This window comes from Lepidothrix coronata, unplaced genomic scaffold (assembly GCF_001604755.1).
Source record: "Lepidothrix coronata isolate B3197 unplaced genomic scaffold, Lepidothrix_coronata-1.0 Scaffold8, whole genome shotgun sequence".
Classification (NCBI taxonomy): domain Eukaryota; kingdom Metazoa; phylum Chordata; class Aves; order Passeriformes; family Pipridae; genus Lepidothrix; species Lepidothrix coronata.
In genome coordinates, this window is record NW_016690188.1 from 11,497,291 (window position 1) to 11,521,621 (window position 24,331).

At 40.6% G+C, this 24,331-nt stretch overlaps 1 protein-coding gene across 7 annotated transcripts in view; it reads left to right on the forward strand.

Annotated features, from left to right (window-relative positions):
• The window catches only part of FAM21C (family with sequence similarity 21 member C), a 34,175-nt gene that overhangs the window by 3,420 nt on the left and 6,424 nt on the right, over positions 1 to 24,331 (forward strand). For 3 of the 7 annotated variants that reach the window (XM_017804019.1, XM_017804024.1, XM_017804025.1), the window contains 22 exons: positions 524 to 617; positions 1,008 to 1,066; positions 1,849 to 1,896; positions 3,138 to 3,242; positions 3,752 to 3,839; positions 5,009 to 5,077; positions 5,444 to 5,556; positions 7,148 to 7,220; positions 8,011 to 8,067; positions 10,079 to 10,246; positions 10,838 to 10,971; positions 12,845 to 12,937; positions 13,474 to 13,578; positions 14,890 to 15,006; positions 16,424 to 16,587; positions 17,042 to 17,153; positions 17,901 to 18,086; positions 18,988 to 19,176; positions 20,796 to 20,924; positions 21,130 to 21,225; positions 21,914 to 22,033; positions 23,610 to 23,672. In XM_017804019.1, the coding sequence (XP_017659508.1) occupies positions 524 to 617; positions 1,008 to 1,066; positions 1,849 to 1,896; positions 3,138 to 3,242; positions 3,752 to 3,839; positions 5,009 to 5,077; positions 5,444 to 5,556; positions 7,148 to 7,220; positions 8,011 to 8,067; positions 10,079 to 10,246; positions 10,838 to 10,971; positions 12,845 to 12,937; positions 13,474 to 13,578; positions 14,890 to 15,006; positions 16,424 to 16,587; positions 17,042 to 17,153; positions 17,901 to 18,086; positions 18,988 to 19,176; positions 20,796 to 20,924; positions 21,130 to 21,225; positions 21,914 to 22,033; positions 23,610 to 23,672 (2,382 nt within the window). The remainder of the gene's footprint in view (positions 1 to 523; positions 618 to 1,007; positions 1,067 to 1,848; positions 1,897 to 3,137; positions 3,243 to 3,751; positions 3,840 to 5,008; positions 5,078 to 5,443; positions 5,557 to 7,147; positions 7,221 to 8,010; positions 8,068 to 10,078; positions 10,247 to 10,837; positions 10,972 to 12,844; positions 12,938 to 13,473; positions 13,579 to 14,889; positions 15,007 to 16,423; positions 16,588 to 17,041; positions 17,154 to 17,900; positions 18,087 to 18,987; positions 19,177 to 20,795; positions 20,925 to 21,129; positions 21,226 to 21,913; positions 22,034 to 23,609; positions 23,673 to 24,331) is intronic. The other 4 variants (XM_017804018.1, XM_017804021.1, XM_017804020.1 and 1 more) reach the window with 4 other exon arrangements.

Genomic DNA, 24,331 nt, shown 5'->3' on the forward strand with positions numbered 1-24,331 from the left:
TTTGCCAAGCTGTTCCTTGTGTAGCCTTGTTTTGCTGTTAGGTTAACATTAAGGTATGGCATCCTAAAGAGAGGTAGTTTAACACAGTGAACTTGGAAGGAGAAGCCTCAATTCTGTGTGGGAGTGGGACATAGAAATGTCATGCTTTTTAGGTACAAATCATATCTTCGTGGGTGGATTTTACTCTCACAGTAATTAAGAATCCTAGGTACAGGATTTGGGGTAAGACTGATGCCTGTAAGTCTTTGCAACAATATTCTTTTGTTAGATGGCTTGAGGAAAGCAAGCTGGAACTACACAAATAGAAGCGGCCCCTTGCTTTGACAGTGTTAAATGGAATAAACCTCAGCTGTCCCACCCAGTTGCATGTTGACTTGAAGTGTATGTCTGGTGGGACTCTCTTTAAACAGGCTTGTAACTTCCTTGAGTTAAAACAAGGGGTGTGGGTGTAAGACTTCTGTTTTTGTCAGCCATGTAGAGCTGTTCAGAGATGTCAGAAAGACCTGATGTTGTCTCTTTCTAGGATCTCTATATTGACAGGCCTTTACCTTACTTGATTGGCTCTCAGCAATTTATGGAACAGGATGATGTTGGCCTTGGAGATCTCTCTAGTGAAGGTATGTGCTGGCATGACCTTTTATTTCTGTGCAAGTAGTTCCTAATCTGAGACTTTGGTCTGTTTTAACTCATAGTTTTCATTATCCTGTGTAGTGTTCTTGCAGTAGTTTAGTAGTTTAGATGCACACTGTAACTAGGGAAAAAATGTGCATCATGCTGTAACAACCACTTTTCTGGTATACAAAGCAGTAACTTCTCAGTTACTTGTGTTCTGTGTATTAGAAATGCAAAGTGTTAAAACTTCATCAGCCTTTGAAGCTCTTTCAAACTGCTCTTTTCCACCTGAAGTTTAGTTTTCTTCGCAAAGTCTTTAAAGTTGCTGTTGATATGTCTGGTGGCCGCATCGTTCTCTCTCTGATCTTAACTTTTTTTGCTTTCATTTAATTTAGAAGGATCAGTAGACAGTGATCGTGGAAGTGTAATTGACAGTGAAGAGAAGGATGAAGAGGTAAGTTTGCACCAGCATTCATGAGCCCTTCCTTCCATGTAAGGCCATCAGCTACCTTGCTTTTTGATGTCAGGTCTCAGGATAATATTGCTCAGTGTTTGTTCCCTGCATTGGTTGTGATAAATGTACTTCCTGTTACTATTTTTATGCAGTAGTTTCCTCTGCAGCTTTTCAGAGGAGCAAAGAAGTGATATTGGCTCTAGCTGTTATTAAAGTAGAATACTTCAAACTGAAGTGTTTTATTCCAGTCTGATTTCATTTTGAGAAGCAAATCAGATTCTTATCAAGAATTGCATTTATGGAGAACAAATCTGATGTAAATTACAGTTACAAAGAATGGGATGGAGACTGACAGGATCAAGTTTAAAGCTTTAAGAAATCCACCTCCAGGCTTTGCCACATAAGTCTGTTGCATTGGAATATCAATTTCTGATATGTTTTGCCTGCCTTGGCTGGGATGTCTCTGCATTGTAACTGTGCTATGGAAGCACTCCCTTTTTCCTGAGGTGTTTGCTTTTGGTGCCTTTGCTCAGTTTAAGTTAAATCCCTTTTGAGTTACTCCAATGCACTGTCAGATGGAGCTGTCTTTGCTAAATTAATGATTTTCTAGAGAGCTCTGTTCATAATGATGGTCAGTAGTGGGGGGAACAATTCCTTGATCAGGTCACAGTGAGCAGATCTGAATGTCCAAACTTAAGCAAGTTCGGAGTTTCTGAGCCCTTTCTCCTAACCACTGGACCAAGTAGTGTGTGAATCTTGTCTTTGTGTTTCTTGTGTTACAGGAATCTGATGATGAATTTGGAAACCCTAGTGAGGATGACCAAAAGACGGTATGGTTATACACTCTGGTACATACCTGAAAGACTTTACGCTTGTGACACAGTGAGGATGCAAGAAAGAGGAGATGAGATCTCTAGACAATTAACAACTTTGTTAAGCCTCATTTTTATAACTTCTTATGGGAAGGTTGTCCCGGCCACATGTGTCATGTTATGAAAATGAACCTGGGTTGAGCTTGAAGACATGCTTGCAAGCTGTCATTAGATACAGAGAATATGTGGGATGGCATTGCCTGATGTGTGCTTTCCTCAGGAATTACTTGGGAAACATGAGAATTCAGAGAATCTACCCAAGGAAAACTAGGCTTCAGTGGGATGATTTGGTCTATAATTAAAATTCTAAATTTGTTATGAAGGAAGTAAGGAACAGCACAGTTTGGGTATTGCATGAAATCAAAGATCTGAACAGTATTAAATATTTGAAAAGTATGTCCATTTGGATAATGAATAAAAAGGGAAAAGAAATGTTTAGATCGAAAAAATTCAAGCCTGAATTTAGTCATTGATTGTAGGAGAAGGAATCATACCCATGTTTACATGTGCCACTGCAAGAGACTTTTATGTGGAGATCCTCAATCTGAAATGATTTAATGTCAAAAGAGCAACGTTGCAAAAAGCAACCATTATTTGATGTATGTATTACTAGAACAGTGTTGCAAGAGCGCTCATATATTACATTAAGCTGACCTTTATAGGGTGACTTTTGTATGCCTGATGTATTTTAAGATGAGCAAGTATCTTTGGGTTGGTGGTTGTTTAGTTCACTTCTTGGCCCTTGCCCAGCTCACAGTTCACTTCATCTTTTTCATTCTCTTATTGACGTGACTAAAACCAAGATGTGGGCATGTATTGTCTGTCATTCTGGTATCCACCCTAGTGCAAGGCAATACAATTTTTTACTAGCTGATCACTGTGTTCCTGAGTTAGGACTAAATAGTAGGTCTTAAGTTTGTGTGTGGTAGTGGTACATTCCTTGTGAGGAGAGCCTTTGTGTCCTCAGTTGCAGCATTTGGTGACAAAGAACAGGGGTGTACTAGAGAATGTAGCAACTTGCTTGGAGCTAGAGGCACTCCTTCCTTACTGCTCAAAAGCTGTGAAGTACCCCAAACTGGCTGTATGTTTCCCTCATTTCAATAAGTTTGATTTGACTATTTTATCTAAGCAGATGTAGTTTTGTGCTTGTTTTGTATGCCAGCTTCAGTAGAACAGAACAGGGTATTACTGTTTTTTAGAGGACAGTCCAGATGAGTGATGAAGATGATTATGATGGCTGTGATCTCTTTGACTCTGAAAAAGAGGAAGATGAAGATGGAGACTTAGAGGAAAGCACAAAGCCTGTGAGTATTTGTTGCCTCCCTGGACTGAGAGATTTGATTTCCCATGTGAAAAATCTCTCCTTAGATGGATTATAATGGTAGCTCTCAGTTATGTGGGATGGGATCCTGTAGAGAGGGCCTCTAAAAATCCTGAATGGTCTTTTAGTGTTATTCAGGCTTTACCCCCTCTTACACCCTAAGTTGGCATCAAAGCTGTCTTTAAAGAACATTAAGAAATTAATTGTTGCATTTTTGTGAGTTGAATGCTTCTTGTTTCTCCTGCTTACAAAATAAGATGATGTTAAAAATAATGTGATCATCAGGAACTAGAAATTGAGGGTTTTTTCCTCATCTCTTAATTACTTTCTTAACAGAAAGCTGTATTGCTTCTTCTGAGGGCTTCAATCAAAGTCTAGACAAGATATTGTACAAGTGAGGCTATAGAATACAGTATTTATAATTGCAATTGCATCAAGTTGGTAACTGGATCTTATATGAGAAATATGCTGTTATTTGTCCCTACTCCTCAGAAAAAGAAGAGGCCAACATCATTTGCAGATGAGCTGGCAGCTCGAATCAAAGGAGAAGTAGCAATCAAACAGGATAAAGAACGTTCATGTAAGTTAACTCTTAAGTTTTCCTAAGTGCTTATGTGGTAGTGGGGGGCTCATGAGAGATGGACTGGAGATTCTGGGTAAGAGCACGTGAAGGTATGCAGATCTGTTATTTGAACGTGTATTAGGTAGAAGCCCAATAAGACGAATTGAAGACATTATTTTGTGTTCTAAGAAACTTTTTGGCCATAACTTACAGGGTTGGATTCACTGAGATATAGTGAAAGAAACATTGCTTTCAGATCAGACAGGTCACTCTCAAAACACACATATTATTGGAAGGGTTTTCTCTCCAATCTGATTTTCTCTCTGCATGTTTGATCACATGTACTTCCCCTGTTTCAAGGAGGTATGTAGAAGCCACTGATCACGGTAGTCTTTTTGTGAGCTCTGCAGTGGAAAACCTCTCAAAGTGGTGTTTTCCTGTGATGTGTGCTGGTTTTTTTCTTTGTGGCTTTGAGGATACTTTACTGCTGCTTTTCATGATATTTTAAACTAAATAACGCATTTACTTTTGTGTCACTTTCAAAGGGAGAGACCTCTCAAGTATTGAGTCTCGCAGAAAATCAGCAATTGAGAACAGCTGACTGAAATTGAGTTGCCAAGTGTTTATGAGCCTGCTGTTGAACTAATTTTGAGAGTGTGACAGAAAAGAACAGTGTTTGTGTGTGTGCTCTTGCACTGTTCAAACAATAGAGCTCGGTCTGTGGATACCAGAGTATAAAACCTACAAACTCACCCCGTTCAGTTACAGGGAAATCTTCTGTTCATTGACATAACCTTGTGATGTTATGGATAAAACTCTGACTTTGGTTTTGGTAGCTGAATCAAGGAATAATCAATCTGGAGCCATTTGAAATGTTCAAAGGTTCTGCAAAGGTGTGGAACCTGTACCATCTGGAATGCTGTCTTGCTTTCCAACATCTCAGGTGACACTAGTCTGTCTGTGGGCAACTGTGTTGAACCCCTAGTGCCCGACAGAATGATTCTATTACACTTTTAGATACTAGTTTTAGAAACTGTGTTTCAAACAATTGCTTCATTGGGCTGATTCATATCAAAACATAGAAGTCAGCTTGGTTAGATTATTTTTTTAGGTTCTTTTTGCCGTGGATTGATCACAGGCCATAAGTAAAAATGGACTATTTTTTCTTTGAAACCTTCTTCTTAAAGCACTGTCATCTGAGACCAAAACAAGGAAAACCCCAAAAGAGAAGAAGGAAGTTAGAGTTCCATCGGATGGTAGGATATCCTCTCTTGTTTTTGAATTGTGGGCTGAACTGTAAGACACCACTTAAATAGTGGCCTCTACTCTAGAAGCTGGGTGGGGTATCAGTGAGCATCTGTCAAGGTGAGTGTGTAAACAAATCTGGGTTGTGATGTGCATGTAAACAAGGCTAGAAACAGACTTAGTGGGAGTCCATCCTTAAATGTGGCCTTCTGGAGCAACCGCATACAACCCAATCTGTCTTCAGCAGCTTCTCTGTATGTGTTGTATTTATAATAGAGGGCAAGTGAAACCAAAGCAATTTTTATTTTGGTTGTCTCTGATTCCCTTTCCTTACTTTGGTCAGTCCTACCAAAGCTCATGGCTCTTGTACTTTCTAGACGAAGATGATGACATCTTCAAGCCTCCTAAGTTGACTGATGAAGACTTCACACCGTTTGGTTCAAGGGGTGGCCTCTTCAGTGGTGGAACAGGTCTCTTTGATGATGAAGAGGTGAGAATGCTGGAGATGATAGAAATTGAATGTTGCCCTATTAAAAACAAAATATCCCCCACGAATTCCCACCTCTGGAAGACAGAGAGGAGAAACTCCATTTTGTTGCTTGGTTATATTCAAGTTTGGTGGGATAGTATAGCTTTCCAGTGGGGAAACAGAACTACATAAGTTAGATACTAATGTTACCCTTGGCACAATGTCTTCTCTTCTGCAGTGGTGCTGATGAGAGACGCAAGTGTGGTTCTAGCTCTTTATTAGACAGGTTCTAATTCCAGGAGACCTTAATCAGCCCCTTACTTTTATCTGTGGAGGTAAACCAAATGCCATCCAGTTGTTTTAAATCAGCAGATTTCTATTAAAATGCCTGTTAGAATACTGAATTTTGTAATTCTCTCTTTCTATCTGATTGTGGGAGAAGTTTGAACGGAAGAGAACATGATGCTCTTCACACTTTATTTTTCACATACCATATGTGGACAGTGATGCTGCTGGGTTTCTCTGTTCCTGTGCTGTTAAAAGTTTCCTACTGCAGTTATGCTGTGTTCTTTCATCTAGTTATTGTATGATTCCTGGGTTACTTGTGATGGCAAGAGAAGTTCACTTTAAGCTTACTCTTATGCTATCTAGAGCTGACTTCATAAAGAAGTGGCACAAAGAGCATTTCTGACCTTATTTTACCACTGTTTGTGCATGTGAAAGGGGATAGAAACCCAGTGTCAGGGTTATTTGAGATTTAAGAATCTTACAGTACAGCTGTGTAAAAGAAATGATTGCCTCTGATTTTGTTATGCAGTTGATACTTGTAACAGTCAAGGTTAGTCCAGAATAGTAGCCGATTGTTGCCTTTGGGGGTTGTTGTGTTCCTCATTGCAACTAGAACACAAGTCAGGTGTTCCTCTGACCAAAGGAGGATATAAGACTGAAATTTGGAAGGAGGCCTTCTGTACCTCAAACTTACAATGCCAATCTACTAGAATACAGCTAAGAAGCACCAAACAGGGGCATTGTCTGTAGGGAAGGAGGAAGTTCTGTGCAGTCTTTTCCACTCAAACACAACCTTTATTGAAAAAATATAATGCCCCCCTTTTTTTTTTTAAAGTGGCAGCCAACAGTTTAAAAAAAATAAGAAAAATAATCTGATAGTGCAAGCCATCTTTGTGTCAGTGCAAATCCAGATGAAGCTATCATTGGTTACCTCTTGGTTACTTATTACTAAGACTACTCTCGGTAGAGCGGCGAAAGCTCAGAAGGGTGTCATCAGGACCTAAACAGCTATAGATTAATTAGTGTAAGCCCTTGAAGATGTGCAAATAAAAGGTCATTCCTTCTCTTCAGCAAACAGACTGGTAATCAGTGTAAATTAATGTTAGAAGACAGCAACTTTTCTGAAAGTATGCACTCAAGTTAACACTTGAGTACCTAGATTTAGGTCTATATTTGCAGACATCCTTTTGGGAAGGGAGTGGTGATTACCTCTTCTATCTTGGCTTAGAAGTGGATATTCAATATGGAAAAATCAGCATCTGTTTTTCCCTACAAAAAACAAATTCACCACTTCCCCCCCCTTTGCATTTTCATCTATAATCAGAGTGATCTTTTTGCTGAAGCACCAAAAGGAGAAGAATCAAAAGAGAGAGAGGAGCGAGTCCCAGTAAGTGAAGGTAAGAACCAATTGTTGCCTCCTGTAGTCCTGCTGTGATTTATCACTGCTAGCAGCTAGACTGTTTCGTTCCCAAACTAGAAAGTCTGGTGTAGCAATTGTTGCCAAGTCTCTTCTCCTCCCCAGTCTTAATAGAGAACAGCTGTGTTTTCCTGGAATTTTAAATGTGTTTGTTCACTATGGTCTGTTACACACACCTACTCTCCTGGAAGGGATGTCCTCGCTGATGTTGGCAGAGCTCTCTGCATGCACTGTGTTCCTGCTGCTGAAGAGTACTTTGCAGGATCCAGTTGTGGGTTTGAAGGGAGCAAAGATTTCTTCTTGCAGATTAATCCACATCTGAGTTTCCCAATAGGTGCACTCTGCACACACATTCTGTTTTGCAGCAGCTTTTACTGAAGCACTGTATTTGATGAATTTTCAGATATGGATTGGAAGACTAAGCCATTTTGTTTTGAGTGTATTGTATTGAAGTGGATTGAAGTGATTTTGAGTGTGTGAATGTGAACTGTTGTAAATAATGCTGTATGTAAACATGTATTGTGTTTAGCAGCTTGAGCGTAGTAGAGCTGTTTTGTGAAGTTTTAATGGAAGAAAAACAGTTAAATTGTTACATGTATCTGCAAAAAAACAGAGGTTCAAGGAGAATGTGTAAAGAGTTCTGAGCTGTTGAGAATTAAAAAAGGCAGCTCAGAAAACTTCTTGGATTCCTGTTTCTGTGGTAGCATTCTGAAGGTTTTGACAGCGTAAAACAAGTGCATCCATTTGTATTGTACTTCCTGTGATTTCAGCATCCACTACAAAGTCCTTAAAGAAACTTCCTGCAGGTGCAGTATCTCTGTTTCCAGGTATGATTTATTCAATAGCCAATTGCTTCATGCACAAAATGCTCTTTTCTTTAAAACCTGCTGTGGAGGTTTTAAAGAAGAAAACTCTCCAAATACAGCAGCACTGCATCGCTTTATCATATGCTTGATGACATATACAGGTGCTTCTGCCATGCTAAGCCTAAACTGCAGCATGTTCTGTGGATAATCAAGATTCTGTAGGAGCTCTGAAGGTAGGTATCACTGATGGCAGGTATTAGCAGCTGTCAGCTTCTAGTGTTGTGCTCTGAACTTTTAAGGATGTGTGTCACTTCATCTGATATTTTATAGCTGAAGTCTGCAGTGCATGCAGTCACAGCTTCCATCTATACTCTGGGAAGAAAGTGCATTTTTATCTTTCATATTTGATCATATTCCCTTGGGTTAGCAGAAGAAGAGTTTAAACATCAAGTTCCTTTATTTTTGTGGCACAGGCTAATAGGACCAGTCTTGTTTCTCTGGTTTTGATTAGGAGCATCTGCATACACAGGGAAGGACCAAATCTATAACTTGGAGCTAAAAATAAAAAAGATTTGTACTAAGATCCCTGTTTCATATCAGAATCCAAGCTGATCAATGAAAAGAAACATATGTCACCAGTCTTTTGAAATCAACTGACATTGATTTCTTTTGGTGTGTAGGGTCTTCACCTGATTGAGTTACCTTAATTTTAAGTTTTGTCCTTTATTAGGAATGGCCTATTTTAAGACTATGGCTTCAGTTAGCTGAGCCCTCAGTTAGCACAATTTTTTAGAGTAGAAAGTATACAAATATAGCCTTTTTACTCCAGGGTCAAAGATACATGTCAACAATGAGACTTCTGCATTAATTGTAAGACTTGGTGGCAGAGTTTAAAACAGCAGATTGAGATGTGGGGTTTTTTTATCCTTTGCTCTTTCTCAGAGGTACTGTTGCATAAGCAATGAATTTTCCATTATTCTAACAGTGTTCTAGTTCATCAGGCAGTAACTTATATGTAGCATTTATTCAGTCTTCAGTTGCTCCCTCAATAAGTTGTAGACAGGCTTAAGTCACCAGAGAAAACCCAAGATTGAGGCTCCTTTGCTATTGTAAATTGCTTGATGAACATGTTTCCAAGTGAACAGTTTGTTTAGGAACTCAGGAATCTCTAATAATCAAACTTTGTGGCTGTATTTCTGTCAATTCTATGGCACTTTCTAATTGTGTAATACAATTTTTTTTTATAATAAACTGCTGCTGATTAAAATTAATGCAGTCTGCTGACTTTTAACCAAATAGCAGTTATTCTACTTTCTGCTTTCAGTTTAAGTATCTCCCCACCCCCTCTCATTTCCAAGCATCTATGTATAAGAAGCAAAAAGACAGGCTGCCAGTTTTTGCCAAAACCACCAGAAGTGTTTGCAGATAATCTATCGACATGCACATATCACTGAAGCCAGACATTTCCTCAGCAGATTTAGAAGAAACGGTTGCTCTGGCTAACGCTCGTTAATCACTGCCATATCTGAAGTATGCAGGGACCAAACTGCCTTGTCCTGCAATACTGTGAGTGGATTCACATGACAAGTGCTGCTCCTGGGAAGAACTCAGTCACTTGTCCTTACCTCTCCACGGGCACCTTACCCCTTTTATTGGGCCACAGTGGTGTTATGTACTAGTTAGTAGAGTAGGATTCTGGTTTGGGAAGTCCACAGGGGGCAACAGTGTGGGACTGCTGGGCCTTCTAGCTTCAACACAGAACCTGGCTGCTGTTCCTAGGGAAGATGAGCAGGTTTGAGAAAGAAGTGATTGCAGTGAGAGCGGGGGGCCATCTGTCTGTGACTTGGCTTTATCAGGATGTGTCCAGCTAATGCTTTTTTAATGCAGCGTTGTTGCAGGAGCACCTTAAAAGTTGCTGAGATGGAAACTCTGCCTGATGCCACTTACTATGGCATAAGTTCAGCTCTTTGGTAGCTCTGGCAATGATCTCTGTATGGTTATTTTGTTTTTTCTCCCTCCATCTGACCTGCAGGAGGAAGTGATGTGTTTAGTTCCAGTGTAGTTGGGGAAAAAGACAAGAAATCTGCAGCACAGAGCACAGAGAAAACTCCTAAACAGCCTGGGAAAGTTGTTCTATTTGATGATGATGATGATGATGATGACTTCTTTGTGGAAGCAACTAAAAAGCGTCCAGATCCAGGTACCTCTAAGCATTTGCAGTGAAAGATTAAACACTGAAGGTCATCAAAATTCAAACTGATTCCTATCAGTTATAATGAGTTATAAAATTCAAACCTGCATCACTGCTATTACTGCTTGGGTTTTGGGGGGTTGTGTTTTCTGGTTGTTTTTTTGTTTGAGGTTTTTTTTGTTACTGGTATGTCTTTTCCTTGGAGTGATGTGAGACTGGTTTATTTGTACATGCTCTCCCCTGACTTTCCTTTCTAAGGAGCTCTTTCTACTGCTAGGGCAGTATATCTAGGCTTGAGTCAGGGAATTGGTAATAGCCTGTAGACACTGTGCCCAACATTCCCTATAGAGGCTCTAGGCCTGTGCCAAGCCAAAACCAAAACACTGCCTTTAGAGGTGCCAGCTGACTCAACTGCATGACTGCATCCTCTTGTCACCAGTGCTCTCAGGTTAGTGGTATTTGAGAGCTTGTCTCTTAAAGACTCCTGATGTTGGTCATCTTTAAAACATCTGATATCTTTTGAGACTCTGCTGTCTTCTCTTGCTCAGTAGGGGCTGTTCTGTATTCATCATTCCCTGTTTGTTTTGTCTCTTAATGTAGTCAAGTCCACAGCTGACCTATTTGATGATGATGAAGAAGGTGACTTGTTCAAGGAAAAACCTGCCGTTCCTTCTTTGGTTGCTGGCACAACTAAAGAAGCAGAAAGCCATAGGGAGACAGTCATGGAAAAAAAGGTAACGACATATAATTGGATTGCATGGCTAAGGTTTCAGGAAAACGTTACTACTGCAGTTGAAGTAGTCTATCCATGTACAGCACTGTGAAAGTGACATTTGCGAAACTGGACTATGTTCACTGGGTCTTCCATGACTGGAGCGCTTCAGATGTCCTTAAATGCCTTTTGCCTTTTAACCTTTGGGTTTATTTCAGGTTTTTATTTGTGTGGGCAGTGATTGAAAGAATCTTATTAAGGCAGGATTGAAATGCGAGCAAAATGAGCAGCCTCTGTTAATAAAAAGTGTTGATGAAGTTCCTGGCTGAAATGAAACCAGCGTGAGTTGAGAACCTTTGGTGTCACAGTTCTGTGCTGCTGAAACTGTGTCTGCACTTACACTGCACTGGTTACTTAACTGGTAACCATTGCTTGTGTGTATTGTGGGAGAGGAAGGTGGATGTCACAGTTCTGCCTAAGCATATACGAACCTTGGAGTGTTTAAAAAAAACTGTTCTTCAGCAGAAAACTTTTACACTGTAGAAAACTCTAAATGTGGTCTTGAGCACATACGCACAGCGTTATGAGAGCCTCCTGTACCCACTCCACTTTCAGAACTGTGCCTCGAGGAAAGTAGTAATGCTCTTTCTTTCTATGGTAGATATTGTATATATTTTTTTTATACTTATTTGCTCTTCAATGAGTATTGGAACATAATGAGCTACCGCGACTCTTCTCCCCTCTGGACTGAGACGTGTACAGTGCTGGGGACGTCTAATGCAAATTGTGGTGGTACTTTTTCCATGTTGCCTTATGAGAAGCACCTGAGCACAAGGGCAAAGCCGGTCTCTATTTCTGCTGCAGTGCAAGAGTGTATGGTCAATGAAGCGGGAGTGGTGGTCATCCAATGCTATTGCTCTGATCTCAGAGCACTTGGCTTTCCTGGAGGAGAGGATGAAAACTGATTCAGCAGCACCCCCTCCTGCTCTGTCAGGAAGTGAAGGCTGTTTTATACTCCAAGCTTTATGACAGTAGTGCTTGGGTCTGGGATCATTCTAAGTTTAATGGCAATATAGCTGGTGGCAGGCTGAGGCTGTGCTGTGATAATGCAGGAAATGATGGCTGGCACAAACTGCCCTCTTCCTTTATGAAACACAGCTTGTTAAAAGAAACATTTCTGTTTAGCTCATGAAGTCTGGCATGAGTTGCTGCATACATTCTTCTGCTGAGAAGGATGGTGTGGGAAGAGAGGCCTGTGGTAAACCTGCAAGTCACTTGTGCATAGTTCTGGCTGCATGTGAGGAACTTGCTTGGCACATGAGTTTTGGACTTCAGCCCATGGGTAACAAGCTTGTGTTCTGTCCCTTCAACTGCTGGGATTTTGTCAGCAGCATGCCTCTTAGAAGGGGTTTGTCCTGGTTTAGGAATGGTACTCCCCAGTTTAGTGTTTCCACTGAAACCATGCTGCCACTCCCTGCCTCCCCCTGCCCTGCAGTGGGCCGGAGAGGAGAACTGGAGACACAAAAGGTAAAGCTCATGGGTTGAGATAAGAATAATTTACTGGAAACAGCAATGAGATAAGAAAGCAAACAGTAACAGCAGCAATACTAATGACTGAGGGCACAAGAAACAAACGATTCACATGGAAACCCCCTGACAATAGACAGTACCCAACCACTCCCTCTCCTGCTGCACCAAAGTAGCAGAGCCCTTTTCCTGTTCCTGGAAAATGAGGTGAGGTGGTATAGAATAACCTCCAGGTCCTAGCCATGCTTCCTCCTGGCTATTGCAAAAAATTAACCCTGTCCTGGCCCAGCCAGGACAGAGTCATGTGATATGCCTGCCCTTACTGAATCTAAATGGGTGCTGATGCAGTGTTTTTATTTGTCCTAAAGAGTCAACAATCTTCAGGTGAGGACTTCAAGCCTTTATCTGAAACACCTCCAAGAAAACAGAGGGGCCTTTTCTCTGATGAGGAGGATTCTGAAGTGAGTATTTCTTTAAGAAATCCCTACAAATATCCTTGGGATCTGAGTCACCCTGACTTCAATCCACTCATATCTGGGGACTCTTTATGCATCTTGTAGGATTGGGAAGTCTGACATCCATGCATCTACACTCAGCCATTCTGAAAGCTCCTTCTTGCTCCAGAGAGTGAAATCTCTGTAATTGTTTTCCCTGTCTTCAGGGAGTTAAACTTGTGTGGTACACACAGGCATAAATTGAAAGGCTGAAGAGAGAAAAGAGCAGCAAATCAAGAGCAAGAATCATGAAAGACTGTTTCATATGAAAGATATGTTTCATTTTGTGTCTTTGGCTTTCAGCTAGAAATCAATCTGCAAAACTGAGGGAAATAAATCCCTGTGCAGCTGCAGGTGATTGGTACATCAGAGTAAGACAATCATTCCCTGCTTCATAGGCACACTAAACATCTTTTTTTATAAGGAAAAACATGAATATCCCCTTTTGAGTTCTTGAACTTCTAGCATTGCTTTGCAAATTGACATTTCTTTGGTTTGCACAGGACTTGTTTTCATCAAGTAAGACTGTAAAGTCCAAAGCTACATCTCTCCCCACCAGCAAATCCATGACAAAAGCTCCACTTTCCTTGTTTGATGATGATGAAGAGGTAAGTACACTTCCTTATACTGCCTGTGTGTGGGAACTCATCTGCACAGCCTGTTGCAGATCCAGCAGGAAATACTCAGAGGTTTACTACACTGGGCATGCAAATGGAGCACTAAATCAATCTTGCATTGTGTAGCAGTTCTAAGCATGCAGGCCACATTGCAGAGGACAGTGGTAGCAGGGACTCTTTCAAGTTCTTGGTGTCTTTTTAGTGTTTTGAAGTAAGTGCATATTATGCATATTATCTCTGTGATTGATAGGACTAGAGAACACTAAACAGTAGAACAGATCTTCAAGAAGCTGTTTTGTCCTGGCCTGTGGTACATGTTACATGGATGACTTCTTCCTTCTCTTGTGTCACGGCTGTTGAATTCCTTTTTTTCTCACACTTCAATGTGTAAGAATTGTGACCACTAATATGGAAACTGAGATCAGAGAACAGTTTGTGCAAGAAACTTCAAAAAATTGCATTAGTTTCTTATCTCTTTGTAACCCTCTTTTCCTTCCCATACACCCTCCAAAGAGCTTTCAACTCTGGGCCTGCAGCCTTCATGGCTTAACTTAGCCCATAGTACTAACCTGAGGCAAATAGGAAGCCTACTCAGAGCTGTAAGCCTGGGGACTTCAGCAAACTCAGGATAAAAGTTTCTTGCCCAGGACTGTTTCCAGTTCACCTTTCTGAAAAGGGGCTGTTCAAAAGCAAGTCAGGATAGTGAGACATTTTGTACTGTGATAAGGTCTCTGGTATCTGCCATGAAGGTTGCGTTTTGGAACTCAAATTCAAGTGGAAAAAAGCATAAATGAGTGTTAGGTGGTGGCATCAACATATGCTTTTGTCCTGATGCCTACAGGATAGTCTGCATGAGTGTCTTCAGGTGGAGAGCCATGGATCTTGCCCAGTAGTAGTTGTTCAACTTGCCTATTGCCTGGCATCTCAGAACAGGATTCATTCTCTATTTAGTTATATAGATGAGAAACAATGCCCCACTGTGTTAGCTGCTGTGCAACAGAATTGCTGAGTGATGGTTTTTGGCTGCTGGTCATGACTTGTGGTGGAGAATCTGTGGGCCAGAACCAGGATATGTGCTTACAAGCTTCTGATCTATCAAATGCTGCATGTGTAAAATTTCTTGTTCCAGAATATTGTGTTATACTTGAAATTGTCTTCAAAAACAGTTCACAAAACACCATTTCTGTATCCTACTTATATGAAAAATAGATGGTAACAGTCTTGCATGCTGATGACTTCCAGTGAGCTTTTCATTTTAGTTTTGGCTTTTGATTTGTTTAAAATATTTTATTTTATTTTAAGGATCTCTTTGGTGTGGGACCTGTGAAGAAGCACCAGGAAAAGCCTCCAGAAGAGAAAGCAAAACAGTCAGGGCCCCTCAAGAAGGCCTCCAGCTTATTGTTCAGCAGTGATGAGGAGGTACTGAGGAGTAAGATTTGTTGAAAAGGCTTACTGGGCTTTATGCTGAGCAAAGCATAAAACTTTTGAGATGGGAACCACAGTCCCACTGTGTCCACATGCCATGCTTACCCCAGTCCTGTGAGGTGTTTGCAGCTGAGAAAGCTGTCTGATTCTTGACCCAAGTTATTGCAGGATATAGGTAACAGAAGTCATGTAGAAGAGAAAATCAGTATTCTCAATGTAATTTATAGAAAGTTTGATAACAAATGGAGGCTGTTGCCAACAAATCTGACTTAAAAATATTAGAAGGGAAAAATAACCTTGCTGTTACTGCTTTAATTTCTGTAACGAAGGTTTAGCAGTTCTTCATAGATATGTGTTGAGGTTTTCTTTGTTTTAGGTTCTTGGGGTGGGGGTTTTTTGTACCTGATTTTGTTTGTTGCGTATTTTGTTTGATTGGGTTTTGATGGTTTTTGTTTGTTTGGCTGTTTTGTTTTGGTTTTTATAATCTAGGGATGGGAAGATGAAACATAAATAACAAGGCTTCCCAGAGAGCAGTCCTCTTCTAGGGATGAATTAGGTATTGTCCTTCATTTTAAGTGAAAGCCAGAGACACTAACTAAATTAAAAACTTGTCTGGAAAGTCTCTGAATTAGCTCATATGAATAGACTCCAGACTCTTCTTAGCCCTCCCACCTCTCTAAATTACTCTTGCATAGACTTTAATTTTTATTACTTGTCCTGTAATTGCTTTTTTAGTGGATAGTAGTAATATCTTTAGATGCATTTTTATCTTAATTCAGAATAAACCAAGTTCATGCTTTAACATGCCTGTAGTCACTTTCAGAAAGGGGACAAACAGAGATGGGGAACTGGGGAAAAGCACTTGAAATGCTGGGAATAAAACACACAGAAAAATCTTGTTTAATGTGTAGGCTCGATTAAATGCTAGCTGTGGGAGGGGTTGAGGGAAAAGTACTGTGAAGAAAATAAGAAGTGCAGCATCAAGCACTCTTGTAATGAAGTGTCTTTGGGATGTGCTGTGTTATTTCTTTTTTCTTTTTTTTATTTTCTTAAATTTTGAGTTTCTTTTCCTATACATCAAGTAATGCTAATTATTTAAATGGCTCAGATCAGGTTCTACTGAGTGACCTTACTCTTGTGACTGCAGTTGACACTGACCTCAGTTGTCAAGAGCAGCTGTAATAAAGTGTGTGTGCCCTGTTTTGCTGGACTAATACTGTAAGTGACCAAAAGGTGACCAGGCCCTCTGCAAAGCCTGAGCAGTGTCAGGTTGCAGTGGCTAACATGAATGCAGGAAAGTAAACTTTTAGAGAGACAAAAGGACTGGCAAGATGATGAAGTGTTCATTGTAGAGATGGGAAAGTGGCTTTGACCAAGACAAAGAAAAACTTGAGGGTTCCTTCTTTTTAAGGAACACTGGAATGTCTCCAAGCCAGCTAAACTTCCTTCTGAAGATGACGGAAAAGAAGACCCTGCAAAACCAGCTAGTACTGTCAGTCAAGCTAAAGACGTGAAGAAGACAAGCCTTTTTGAGGAAGATGATGAGGAGGATTTATTTGCAATCACTAAAGAGAGGTGACTGTCCTGGGAGGGGAGTGGGGAGGCATTTTTTCAGAGCAGCCCAGCAGCCCCCTCAAAACCAGATGGACCCAGGCCTATTGCAAGTGCTGTCCCTTGCTACTGCTGCTGAGGAGGAAGTAGAGGTGTGTGAGTAGGAACTGGCAGGGCTGAGCTCTGGACTGTTTTGTATCTGTGGTGGATCATTCTCTTTGTCACCACTGAATTTGGGTCTCTATTTCTATGCCTGTAATAAAAAATACTCTTGACCTCTTTTTATCTCCACTTCTGCAGAAAGCTGTGCAGACAAGAGAGAGAGTGATAGAGTTGTTGAGACAATGGGGAAGCTGAGTGCTGTATCTGGGACCACTTGCTGCAAATGATGGTCCTAAGTGATCCTCTTAAACAGATTCAGTGCACGGCCTCTGAAATTTTTGCCCTGAATCTTCCACTTTCTCCTCTCTCACTGCAGCCAAAGAAAGCCACAGAAGGTATCATTGTTATTTGAAGATGATGCTGTTAATGGAGAATCATTCTTCAGCTCCCAATCAACACTACTTCCTTCAGCTGCTAAGGCTGCAGTGGTAACTCCTCATTTTTTAAAACTAACACGGAACACTTAGTCTTTTTATAGTCTGCCTTCTTCGTTAGGTACTGAATGTAAGTCTAACTCATTTTTAGACAATGGTAGCTCTAGCAATTTGGAATGGGAAGAGGGAAGACTGTACTCCTCCATGTAAGTTCTTACTACCACTTGCCTAATAGATATTTCAAAATCTTCTTGACTACTAACCCTGAGTTTGTTTGGTTTATGCTAAAAGCCCTTCCTAGGGATGTTTTGAAAACTCTCAACCATAAACTACTGCTAAAAGGAACAAACAGCTTACTGCTGACTCTGAAGCCAGGGCCTTGCCCTTTGTGTTACCCTACCAAGCTGATTCAGACGTGCAAACAGGCTTCTTATTGGCCCTTCCTTGCGTGTGCTCATGTCCATCCTCTGTCTTAGGAGCTTAGCCCATGGTGTACTGCCTGTCTGCTTGTGCTTTGGAATTGAGAGTAGGAGATGCAAAGGTTAAATGCAGCTGTATCTGTAGTGGGGGTTCCTATATGTGTGCTTCCTGGCACTCTTCAACCAGATTCAAAAATCTGTAATACTGGAAATCAAGTCACAAACCAGAATGTCCCATGGGATGAAAATAGGAGAAGTCAAGCATGTTGCCAGTGTCCTAGACCTCTGCAGAAGGCAAACTGAGATTCTTCTATCCCACAGCAGCATATGCTCTTTATATACCCACCAATTTTGCGTCACCAGTGTTCTCTTAATTTTGCAGGAGAAAGTAAAGCCAGCACAAGCACCGTCTACCTTTAATGAAGAAGAAAAGGAGGAAAAGGAAGATCTGGCAGATAAAGCAGCCAAGTCTAACCAGATAGAAGATACATTGTGGGGCTTAGAAGAGCCTGAAGCAGCTCCTGTGCCTAGAGGAACAGATGTTGCAGGGAAGCAAACAAAGGAAAAAGTGAGGGATTTTCTTACATTAATCTGAAATTTGGTAAAGATTAGGTTAAAGAAAACCCATAATCTAACAGTGCTGCTCTGGAACAAATATTTTCTGGATTCCCTCTTCTATTGCTAAGGACAGAGTAACTCTGTCTCCATTTAGCAAAATCACTTGTCTGTCAAACAGCAAATTGATTAAATGCCATTTAAAAGTTGTTTTCTAACTTAATATCTGTGAGAGGTTTGTTTATTTTTGGGGAAGGGGATGGGCAGAATCTGTTTCATTTTTTTTTTCAGAGTAGGTTGGGTAATCTTTACTCTTGTGAACAGAGCTTTCTTTTTAAAGAGGAAAGCTTAATGTGTAGGCTTTTCTTCAAGCTCAGTAACTTTTTTCAACATAATGTCTGATGAGTTATGAAGTGGTTAAGTGTTATCCTGGTAGCTGTGGCTTTCAGCATTGTGAATTTCTGCTGGGCAATACTGTTACAGAAGAGTATTGATGTGTATTGTTAAGTGTATTACTGCAGAAGTTTCAGCAGAACTGATTGTAGGAATGGTCTTACTTGAGTGATTGCTGGGGAATCAGCAGCTGATGAGTTTCCATAGTAGTTATCATGCTTCGCACTTTCCTGAGCACATTCAAGGTTCAAGTAGTGCTGTTCACTCTAAAGAATGTGGTATGAACTAGATAACTTGGAGATAATGGCAAAGCTGTTTAACACATCCTTGTGGTGCATGTGCAGTCTGACATACAGACAAGGAGCAAACCTTATGCATGAGTTGAATACAGTTGCCTGCTTGGTAATGGATTGCAGAACTCTGACCACTGCTGGTATTTAACCAAGAATGCTTAGTGGGTCTTTTGGGCAAACTTGAAATAAATAACAGGCTAATGTGTTGTTTGTTTTTGGTTTTTTTTGGTGGAGCCTTTTGCAGCAATATCCTCAGAGCCAGCTGGCAATTCAGATCTGTTTGCAACATCCCCACCAGCTCTGGAGAAAGATGTCAAGAGCCAAGCTAAAAAAGTGTTAAGCTTGTTTGAGGAGGAGGAAGAAGAGAGGCTGGATGACGACAATGGCATAAGAAATGCACAGAAAGAAATCGGTGTGGTGAGTATAGGGAAGTTCTTGAACACTAGGAAATAGTATTTCTACCTCTACTACTCCAGGCAAGGGTGGTTTTTTTTAACCCTTCCTTTTCTTCATGCCATGGAAGCTAATGTTTCTCAGTTTCTAGACTTCCAGATTCTTGGGTGAGAAATTATGCCTGCTCTTCCTCATGATCCTGAATCCCTTTGTGGATTTTCCTGTCCCACTAACTCAAAAGCCTTTTGCTGCATGCTAGTATGAAAAGAAATTTTGTACAGATGTTTTGGTGCAGCTACTTGATGTCTGCTCTACAGAGCTGACTCCTCAGTTGCTCCTCAAAGTCAGAGGTAATAGGAAGTAGGAGGATGTAGAGTTTTAAGCCTGTGGTTTATCCCTTTATTTTCATTATATTGTTGCAGTTTGCTTGCTGCATATATGCCTGCAGACTTAGCTTCAGTAAGAATTATCTTAATCCTGTGTTTACTTCTGGTTTTCAAGTGTGTGTATTCACTTCTTTAAAAAGCCTCCAGCTGCCCTGTTCTTACTGTCTGGCTTTCCTGATATAGCGTATACCATCAAGAGGTGGACTTTGAATTTTTAGTAGTAATATCCTTGAATCCATGGCAATGTTCTTGTTTCTACTTAATGCAACGTAACAAAATTTTTTCTGTAAGTTTGAAGTTGTGCCAAAAAGCACATACTGTATACTACAGTGTACCACAAGGTTTTGGCATCTGCTGTTTTGGCATCTGTTTTGGCATCCATCCTGCTGCCTGGATTTTGTGTCTGATGTCATGCTACTGGACATTGAGTCATGTTCCTGAAGAGATAGATGAGTGGTGAAACACAGACACTGGCCCCTACTGAGACACTGAGTGGGGCCTTTGCGTGAAAGTCAGACCTGGGCGCATACAGTGCACTCTGATCATAGGAGGGCATTGTTTTTGCTGATACTTGTTGCTTTGCCAGGTAGTGGAGGGCTTATAAGGCAATGTGTATAATTTCAACCTTTCCCCTCTCCCTCCCCCCAACAAATTTGAAAGTAGAAGTTCTTGCCAAAGGCAGACAGTGTGTTCTGTTCTTCATTGTGAGGGTGTGCTTGCTTTCACGGGAGGAGAACAGAGAGTCTAGCAACAATAATAGCTTTATAGGCCTTCAACTTTTTTAAAAACAATTATTTTTTTTATTCTTCTTTGAAAAGGTAGCTTAAGAAGATAATTAAAGAGATTCTCTTCCTCTCACTTCTATGTCCTGCACCCTTAGCTGAAATTTTAAAGGCATAAAAGTCTTACTGGAATATAAACCTTATTGTACAGTCCTGATAACATACTGAAAACCTTTTTTTTTTTTTCCTTCAAAGGAAGCTTTACTGGTAAATAGTAGCAGCTGGATCTTAAATCAGCAGACCCAGATACATTGTGGCTAATGCCTTATCATTAAATTGAACTATAAATACAAATACTTCCATTGTAAGTTTTGCAGATTTGGTCAAAATAAAACAAAACTGGCAGTTGTAGTTTTATTTTTGTTACCAGGGTCATAGTACAGCCTTAGGTGAATTGTAACGTGTCTTATCACTAGGAAAATAACCTCCTTAAAGAGGGACTTTCTCACTGTGGACCTTTCTCCTCTCCTTTCAGGCTTCTGAGAAAACTGCTCGGCCCAAAAGCACTGGGGTCTTTCAGGATGAAGAGCTTCTCTTCAGTCACAAACTTCAGAAGGACAATGATCCAGATGTTGATCTCTTTGCCAGCCCCAAGAAGTCGGTGGTGAGTTCATAGTCCTCCTCTGAACCTCCTGTTTAAAAACAGTCTTCCAAGTGCACAGCCTACTGGTTTTTCTTGTTTGGACACAGCAGAGAAGTCACTGATTTCCAGGGAGGGCCAAATGCTAATATCAGTGCAGGCATCATGGGCTGAAGGAGATGTGCTTTGGATCTGTGACTCATCTTTTCTTTATTCTTTGTTTCTTTAGTCTGCAAACCGTGTCCTGAAGCCACCATCTGGAGGAGGCCTTTTTGGGGACGATGATGAGGATGATCTCTTCAGTACTGCTAAAACAAACCTTCCGGTATCTGTTCCTCTACTGTAAATGGCTTATATAAAAGACATTGGAAGGAAGTGTATGGAAGGGATTTTCTCCTTATGTATTTCCACAAGAAATTAGGTGACTTCTCAAATTTTTTGAGATAATAGAAATGGTCATTGTGACCCTGAATACATAGGGAATGAACAGATGCTTTAGGTCTCCCAAAGTTGGGATGAGAGAATTGGATTCTGTTTCTTTTTGAGTACCAGAAGGACTGGTTTAGGTATAAGAGAACACACCTAAGCAGAAATCAGAGTAGAAGAGTTTGTATTGTTTAGTTGTTTAACTTGCTAATATTGCTTCCCTGTACTTCATGCATGACTGATGAGCTTTGCTCTATGGGTTATGTAATTCAAGTTTCTGCAGGTTGGTTTGATCTAAGGTAGTGATGTGGTATTAAAATCCTCATGATCATTGGATTGTTTTTAGAGGGTGAGCAGCTGCAGTAATGAACTAGACTGCAATACAGGTGGTCTGAGGTCAAAGTCCTACCATGCATTCTAAACTGCCACTCTAAATGTATTTACCTTAATTAAATTGAAACCAACTTTACAAGATTTTAAGAAGTTTTGCTTGGGTTGTTCTTTTGGGGGTTTGGGCTTTTTTGGGATCTATACACCATGCTTTTTTTACCCCATTCGTGTTGACTTGGTGATCTTAATGCTTTCAGAAAATAGCTGAGAAGAAAACTCTTCAGACCAATGTTGGCCCTTCCTTAGAGAGCAGTAACCTTCTAGAAAATACTTTAAGTGCCAAGCAAGATGAGACTCTGAAGGCAGCAACTACCGAGGCAAGTACTTAAGTCTTGCATGCCTTGAACAGCATGCAAATAAAAAGGAGATGGATCATCTAGTTTTAAATAAGTGTCTTGGAAGATGAAAGCTAATGCCTGGATTCACTGGTTTCAAAGCAGCAAAGCATGGCCAAACTCGTCTTTGGCTTATCAGCAGGTGCACTGTTTCTATCAAGAAGTTTAAATACTACTGATGCAGTGCCCACACATATATGAAAGTACAAGGCAGTGAAGAGCTACACCTTAGGTCCAGTTGGATTGAAAATGGGTTGTTGTTTCTTCTTCTCTGAAGTACCAGTGTCTGTTGGGGTGAATGTGATTTTTAAAGGTCGTCTTTCTCAGAAAGAAGAGCAGGGCATGCAGCAAAATCTGTGGCTGTTGAGAATCTTATCTTGGAAATTTTATGATGAGCAAACAAGACTCCTACTGCTGTCCTTAATCTTGCAGAATCAAGGGTCTCTGGGAGACGTAGTGTGGATCTGAGTTCTGTCCTGTGCCTCACCAGAACTACTTGTTGGATTTTCATGTGTAGGAGATTTAGCTTTTCATTGTAGAGAGTAGATGTTTTTTTCTCCCCTGGGCTGATAACCACAGAGCAAGTCTGTAGGGTTACTAATTAGCCTGTCTTCTCTTATGGTAAAGTGTTCCTTGGAGCATAAAACCAGGCTTGTCTTCCTGGTTTTTGTAGCTACTGACAGCTTGGTATAGGAATGGTCTCAGCTTGTCTGAGGTTCAGCTGAACACTACATGCTTTTAAGTGGAGAATAATCTTCTCAGACACCAGGATTCCTCTGCATGTTATCAAGACCATCAAACCAGTGTCCTAACCCTTGCAAACCCTCAGTTACTTCAACATGATGGAAGGAGCTATGACTGCCCAGGCATAATGACAGCAGTACAGCCTAGCTCACAGAACCATGTAGACTACAAACCTGTGGAGAGCAAGTCCTGGGAAGAGCACCTTAGCTGATTTGATTCATTCCCTGAGTCTTAGAATTGACTGAAGTCTTCAGACCAAACAGCTGTTCTCTTTTAGTCTAGTCTTCTTTCTGGCACTGCTGGCCTGCTTTCTGTAGAGGAACACTCACTTCTCTGAAGCTGTGTGGTACAATTTTGAAGCCCTCTTGGCTTCCATATGGGCTTCCTTGAAGTCTGTGGTCCGACTGTAGCTAGTCACGAAGAGAAAGGTTAGTTAGATCATAATATGGCAATATGGCTTTAGAGAATTTTTAGAGGACAGAATAAGCAAGGACAGAGGGTAGCTGACATGGTTTGATTTGACTGGTGGTGGCTGTGACCTGGATAAGATGGAAGTTGTTGGGTACTATGGCAAAGTATAATATTGGGTAGAAGGAAGGTGGAATGAAATGTGATAATGAAGATAGGTCCATGGCATGTAGGAAACTGAAAACTGAGTGACTGTAGCTCTAGTGCTAGAATGTGATGATGACAAAGTATCTTCAAAAGAAATTGGTAAGCAATTAGCTGCTTTCTATAGATGTATTAAAATGCAAACTATGGTCTGGTTGATGACAACTTGTCCACTTGTTTAATCCAATGTAATTTTGTGCAGAAATCTACAGGTCCTGTTCCCATTAAAACCAAAGAGCCCTCATCTCGGATTGGAAAGCTACAAGTAATTAACTTTACTGGCATTTTAACTTTCAAAAAAAATAATAATCTTTCTTGCCTCACTGATGGCTTTCCCTAAAAACAAAATCTTATTGCTTCCTTACCTTACTCTCGCAATATTATTTTTTTCAGATGGCGTATTTTTGATTACTTTTTCTGTATTGCATGTTTAATATTATTTCCCCCTCCTTTTTCAGTCCTGACTCTGAGAAGTACTATTTACTCTGTTTGGGGGGCAGAGGGTGGGTTCCTCTTTGACCTGCTGTTCTTCTCAGCACTGTTAAGTATGTTTAGAGACTCATAAGGATATTTTCAGAGACCCCTAGGGGTAGCTTTGGTTATGTCCCTCTTCTGACATGAAATGACTAATAACTATCTATATCACACTATCACTCAAAGTCACAACCATTGTGTCCTCAGGCAGAATATTGAGCTGTGTAAGTGTTTGGTCTGACATAATGTGACCATGCTGTTCCTGGAGCTATTATACACAATAATAGTGTTGACCACTCTACAGATTCAGTGAGACAGAGAATGTGGGAGACACAGAAGTTCATAGGTCTGAGAAAAGCCAGGCACTTTGGAAGTAGAACTTGAATGCCCAGATGCTCTAGTTCTTACTGCTTCTCTGGAGCCGTGCTTGCTCTGGAGCAGTAGTAATGT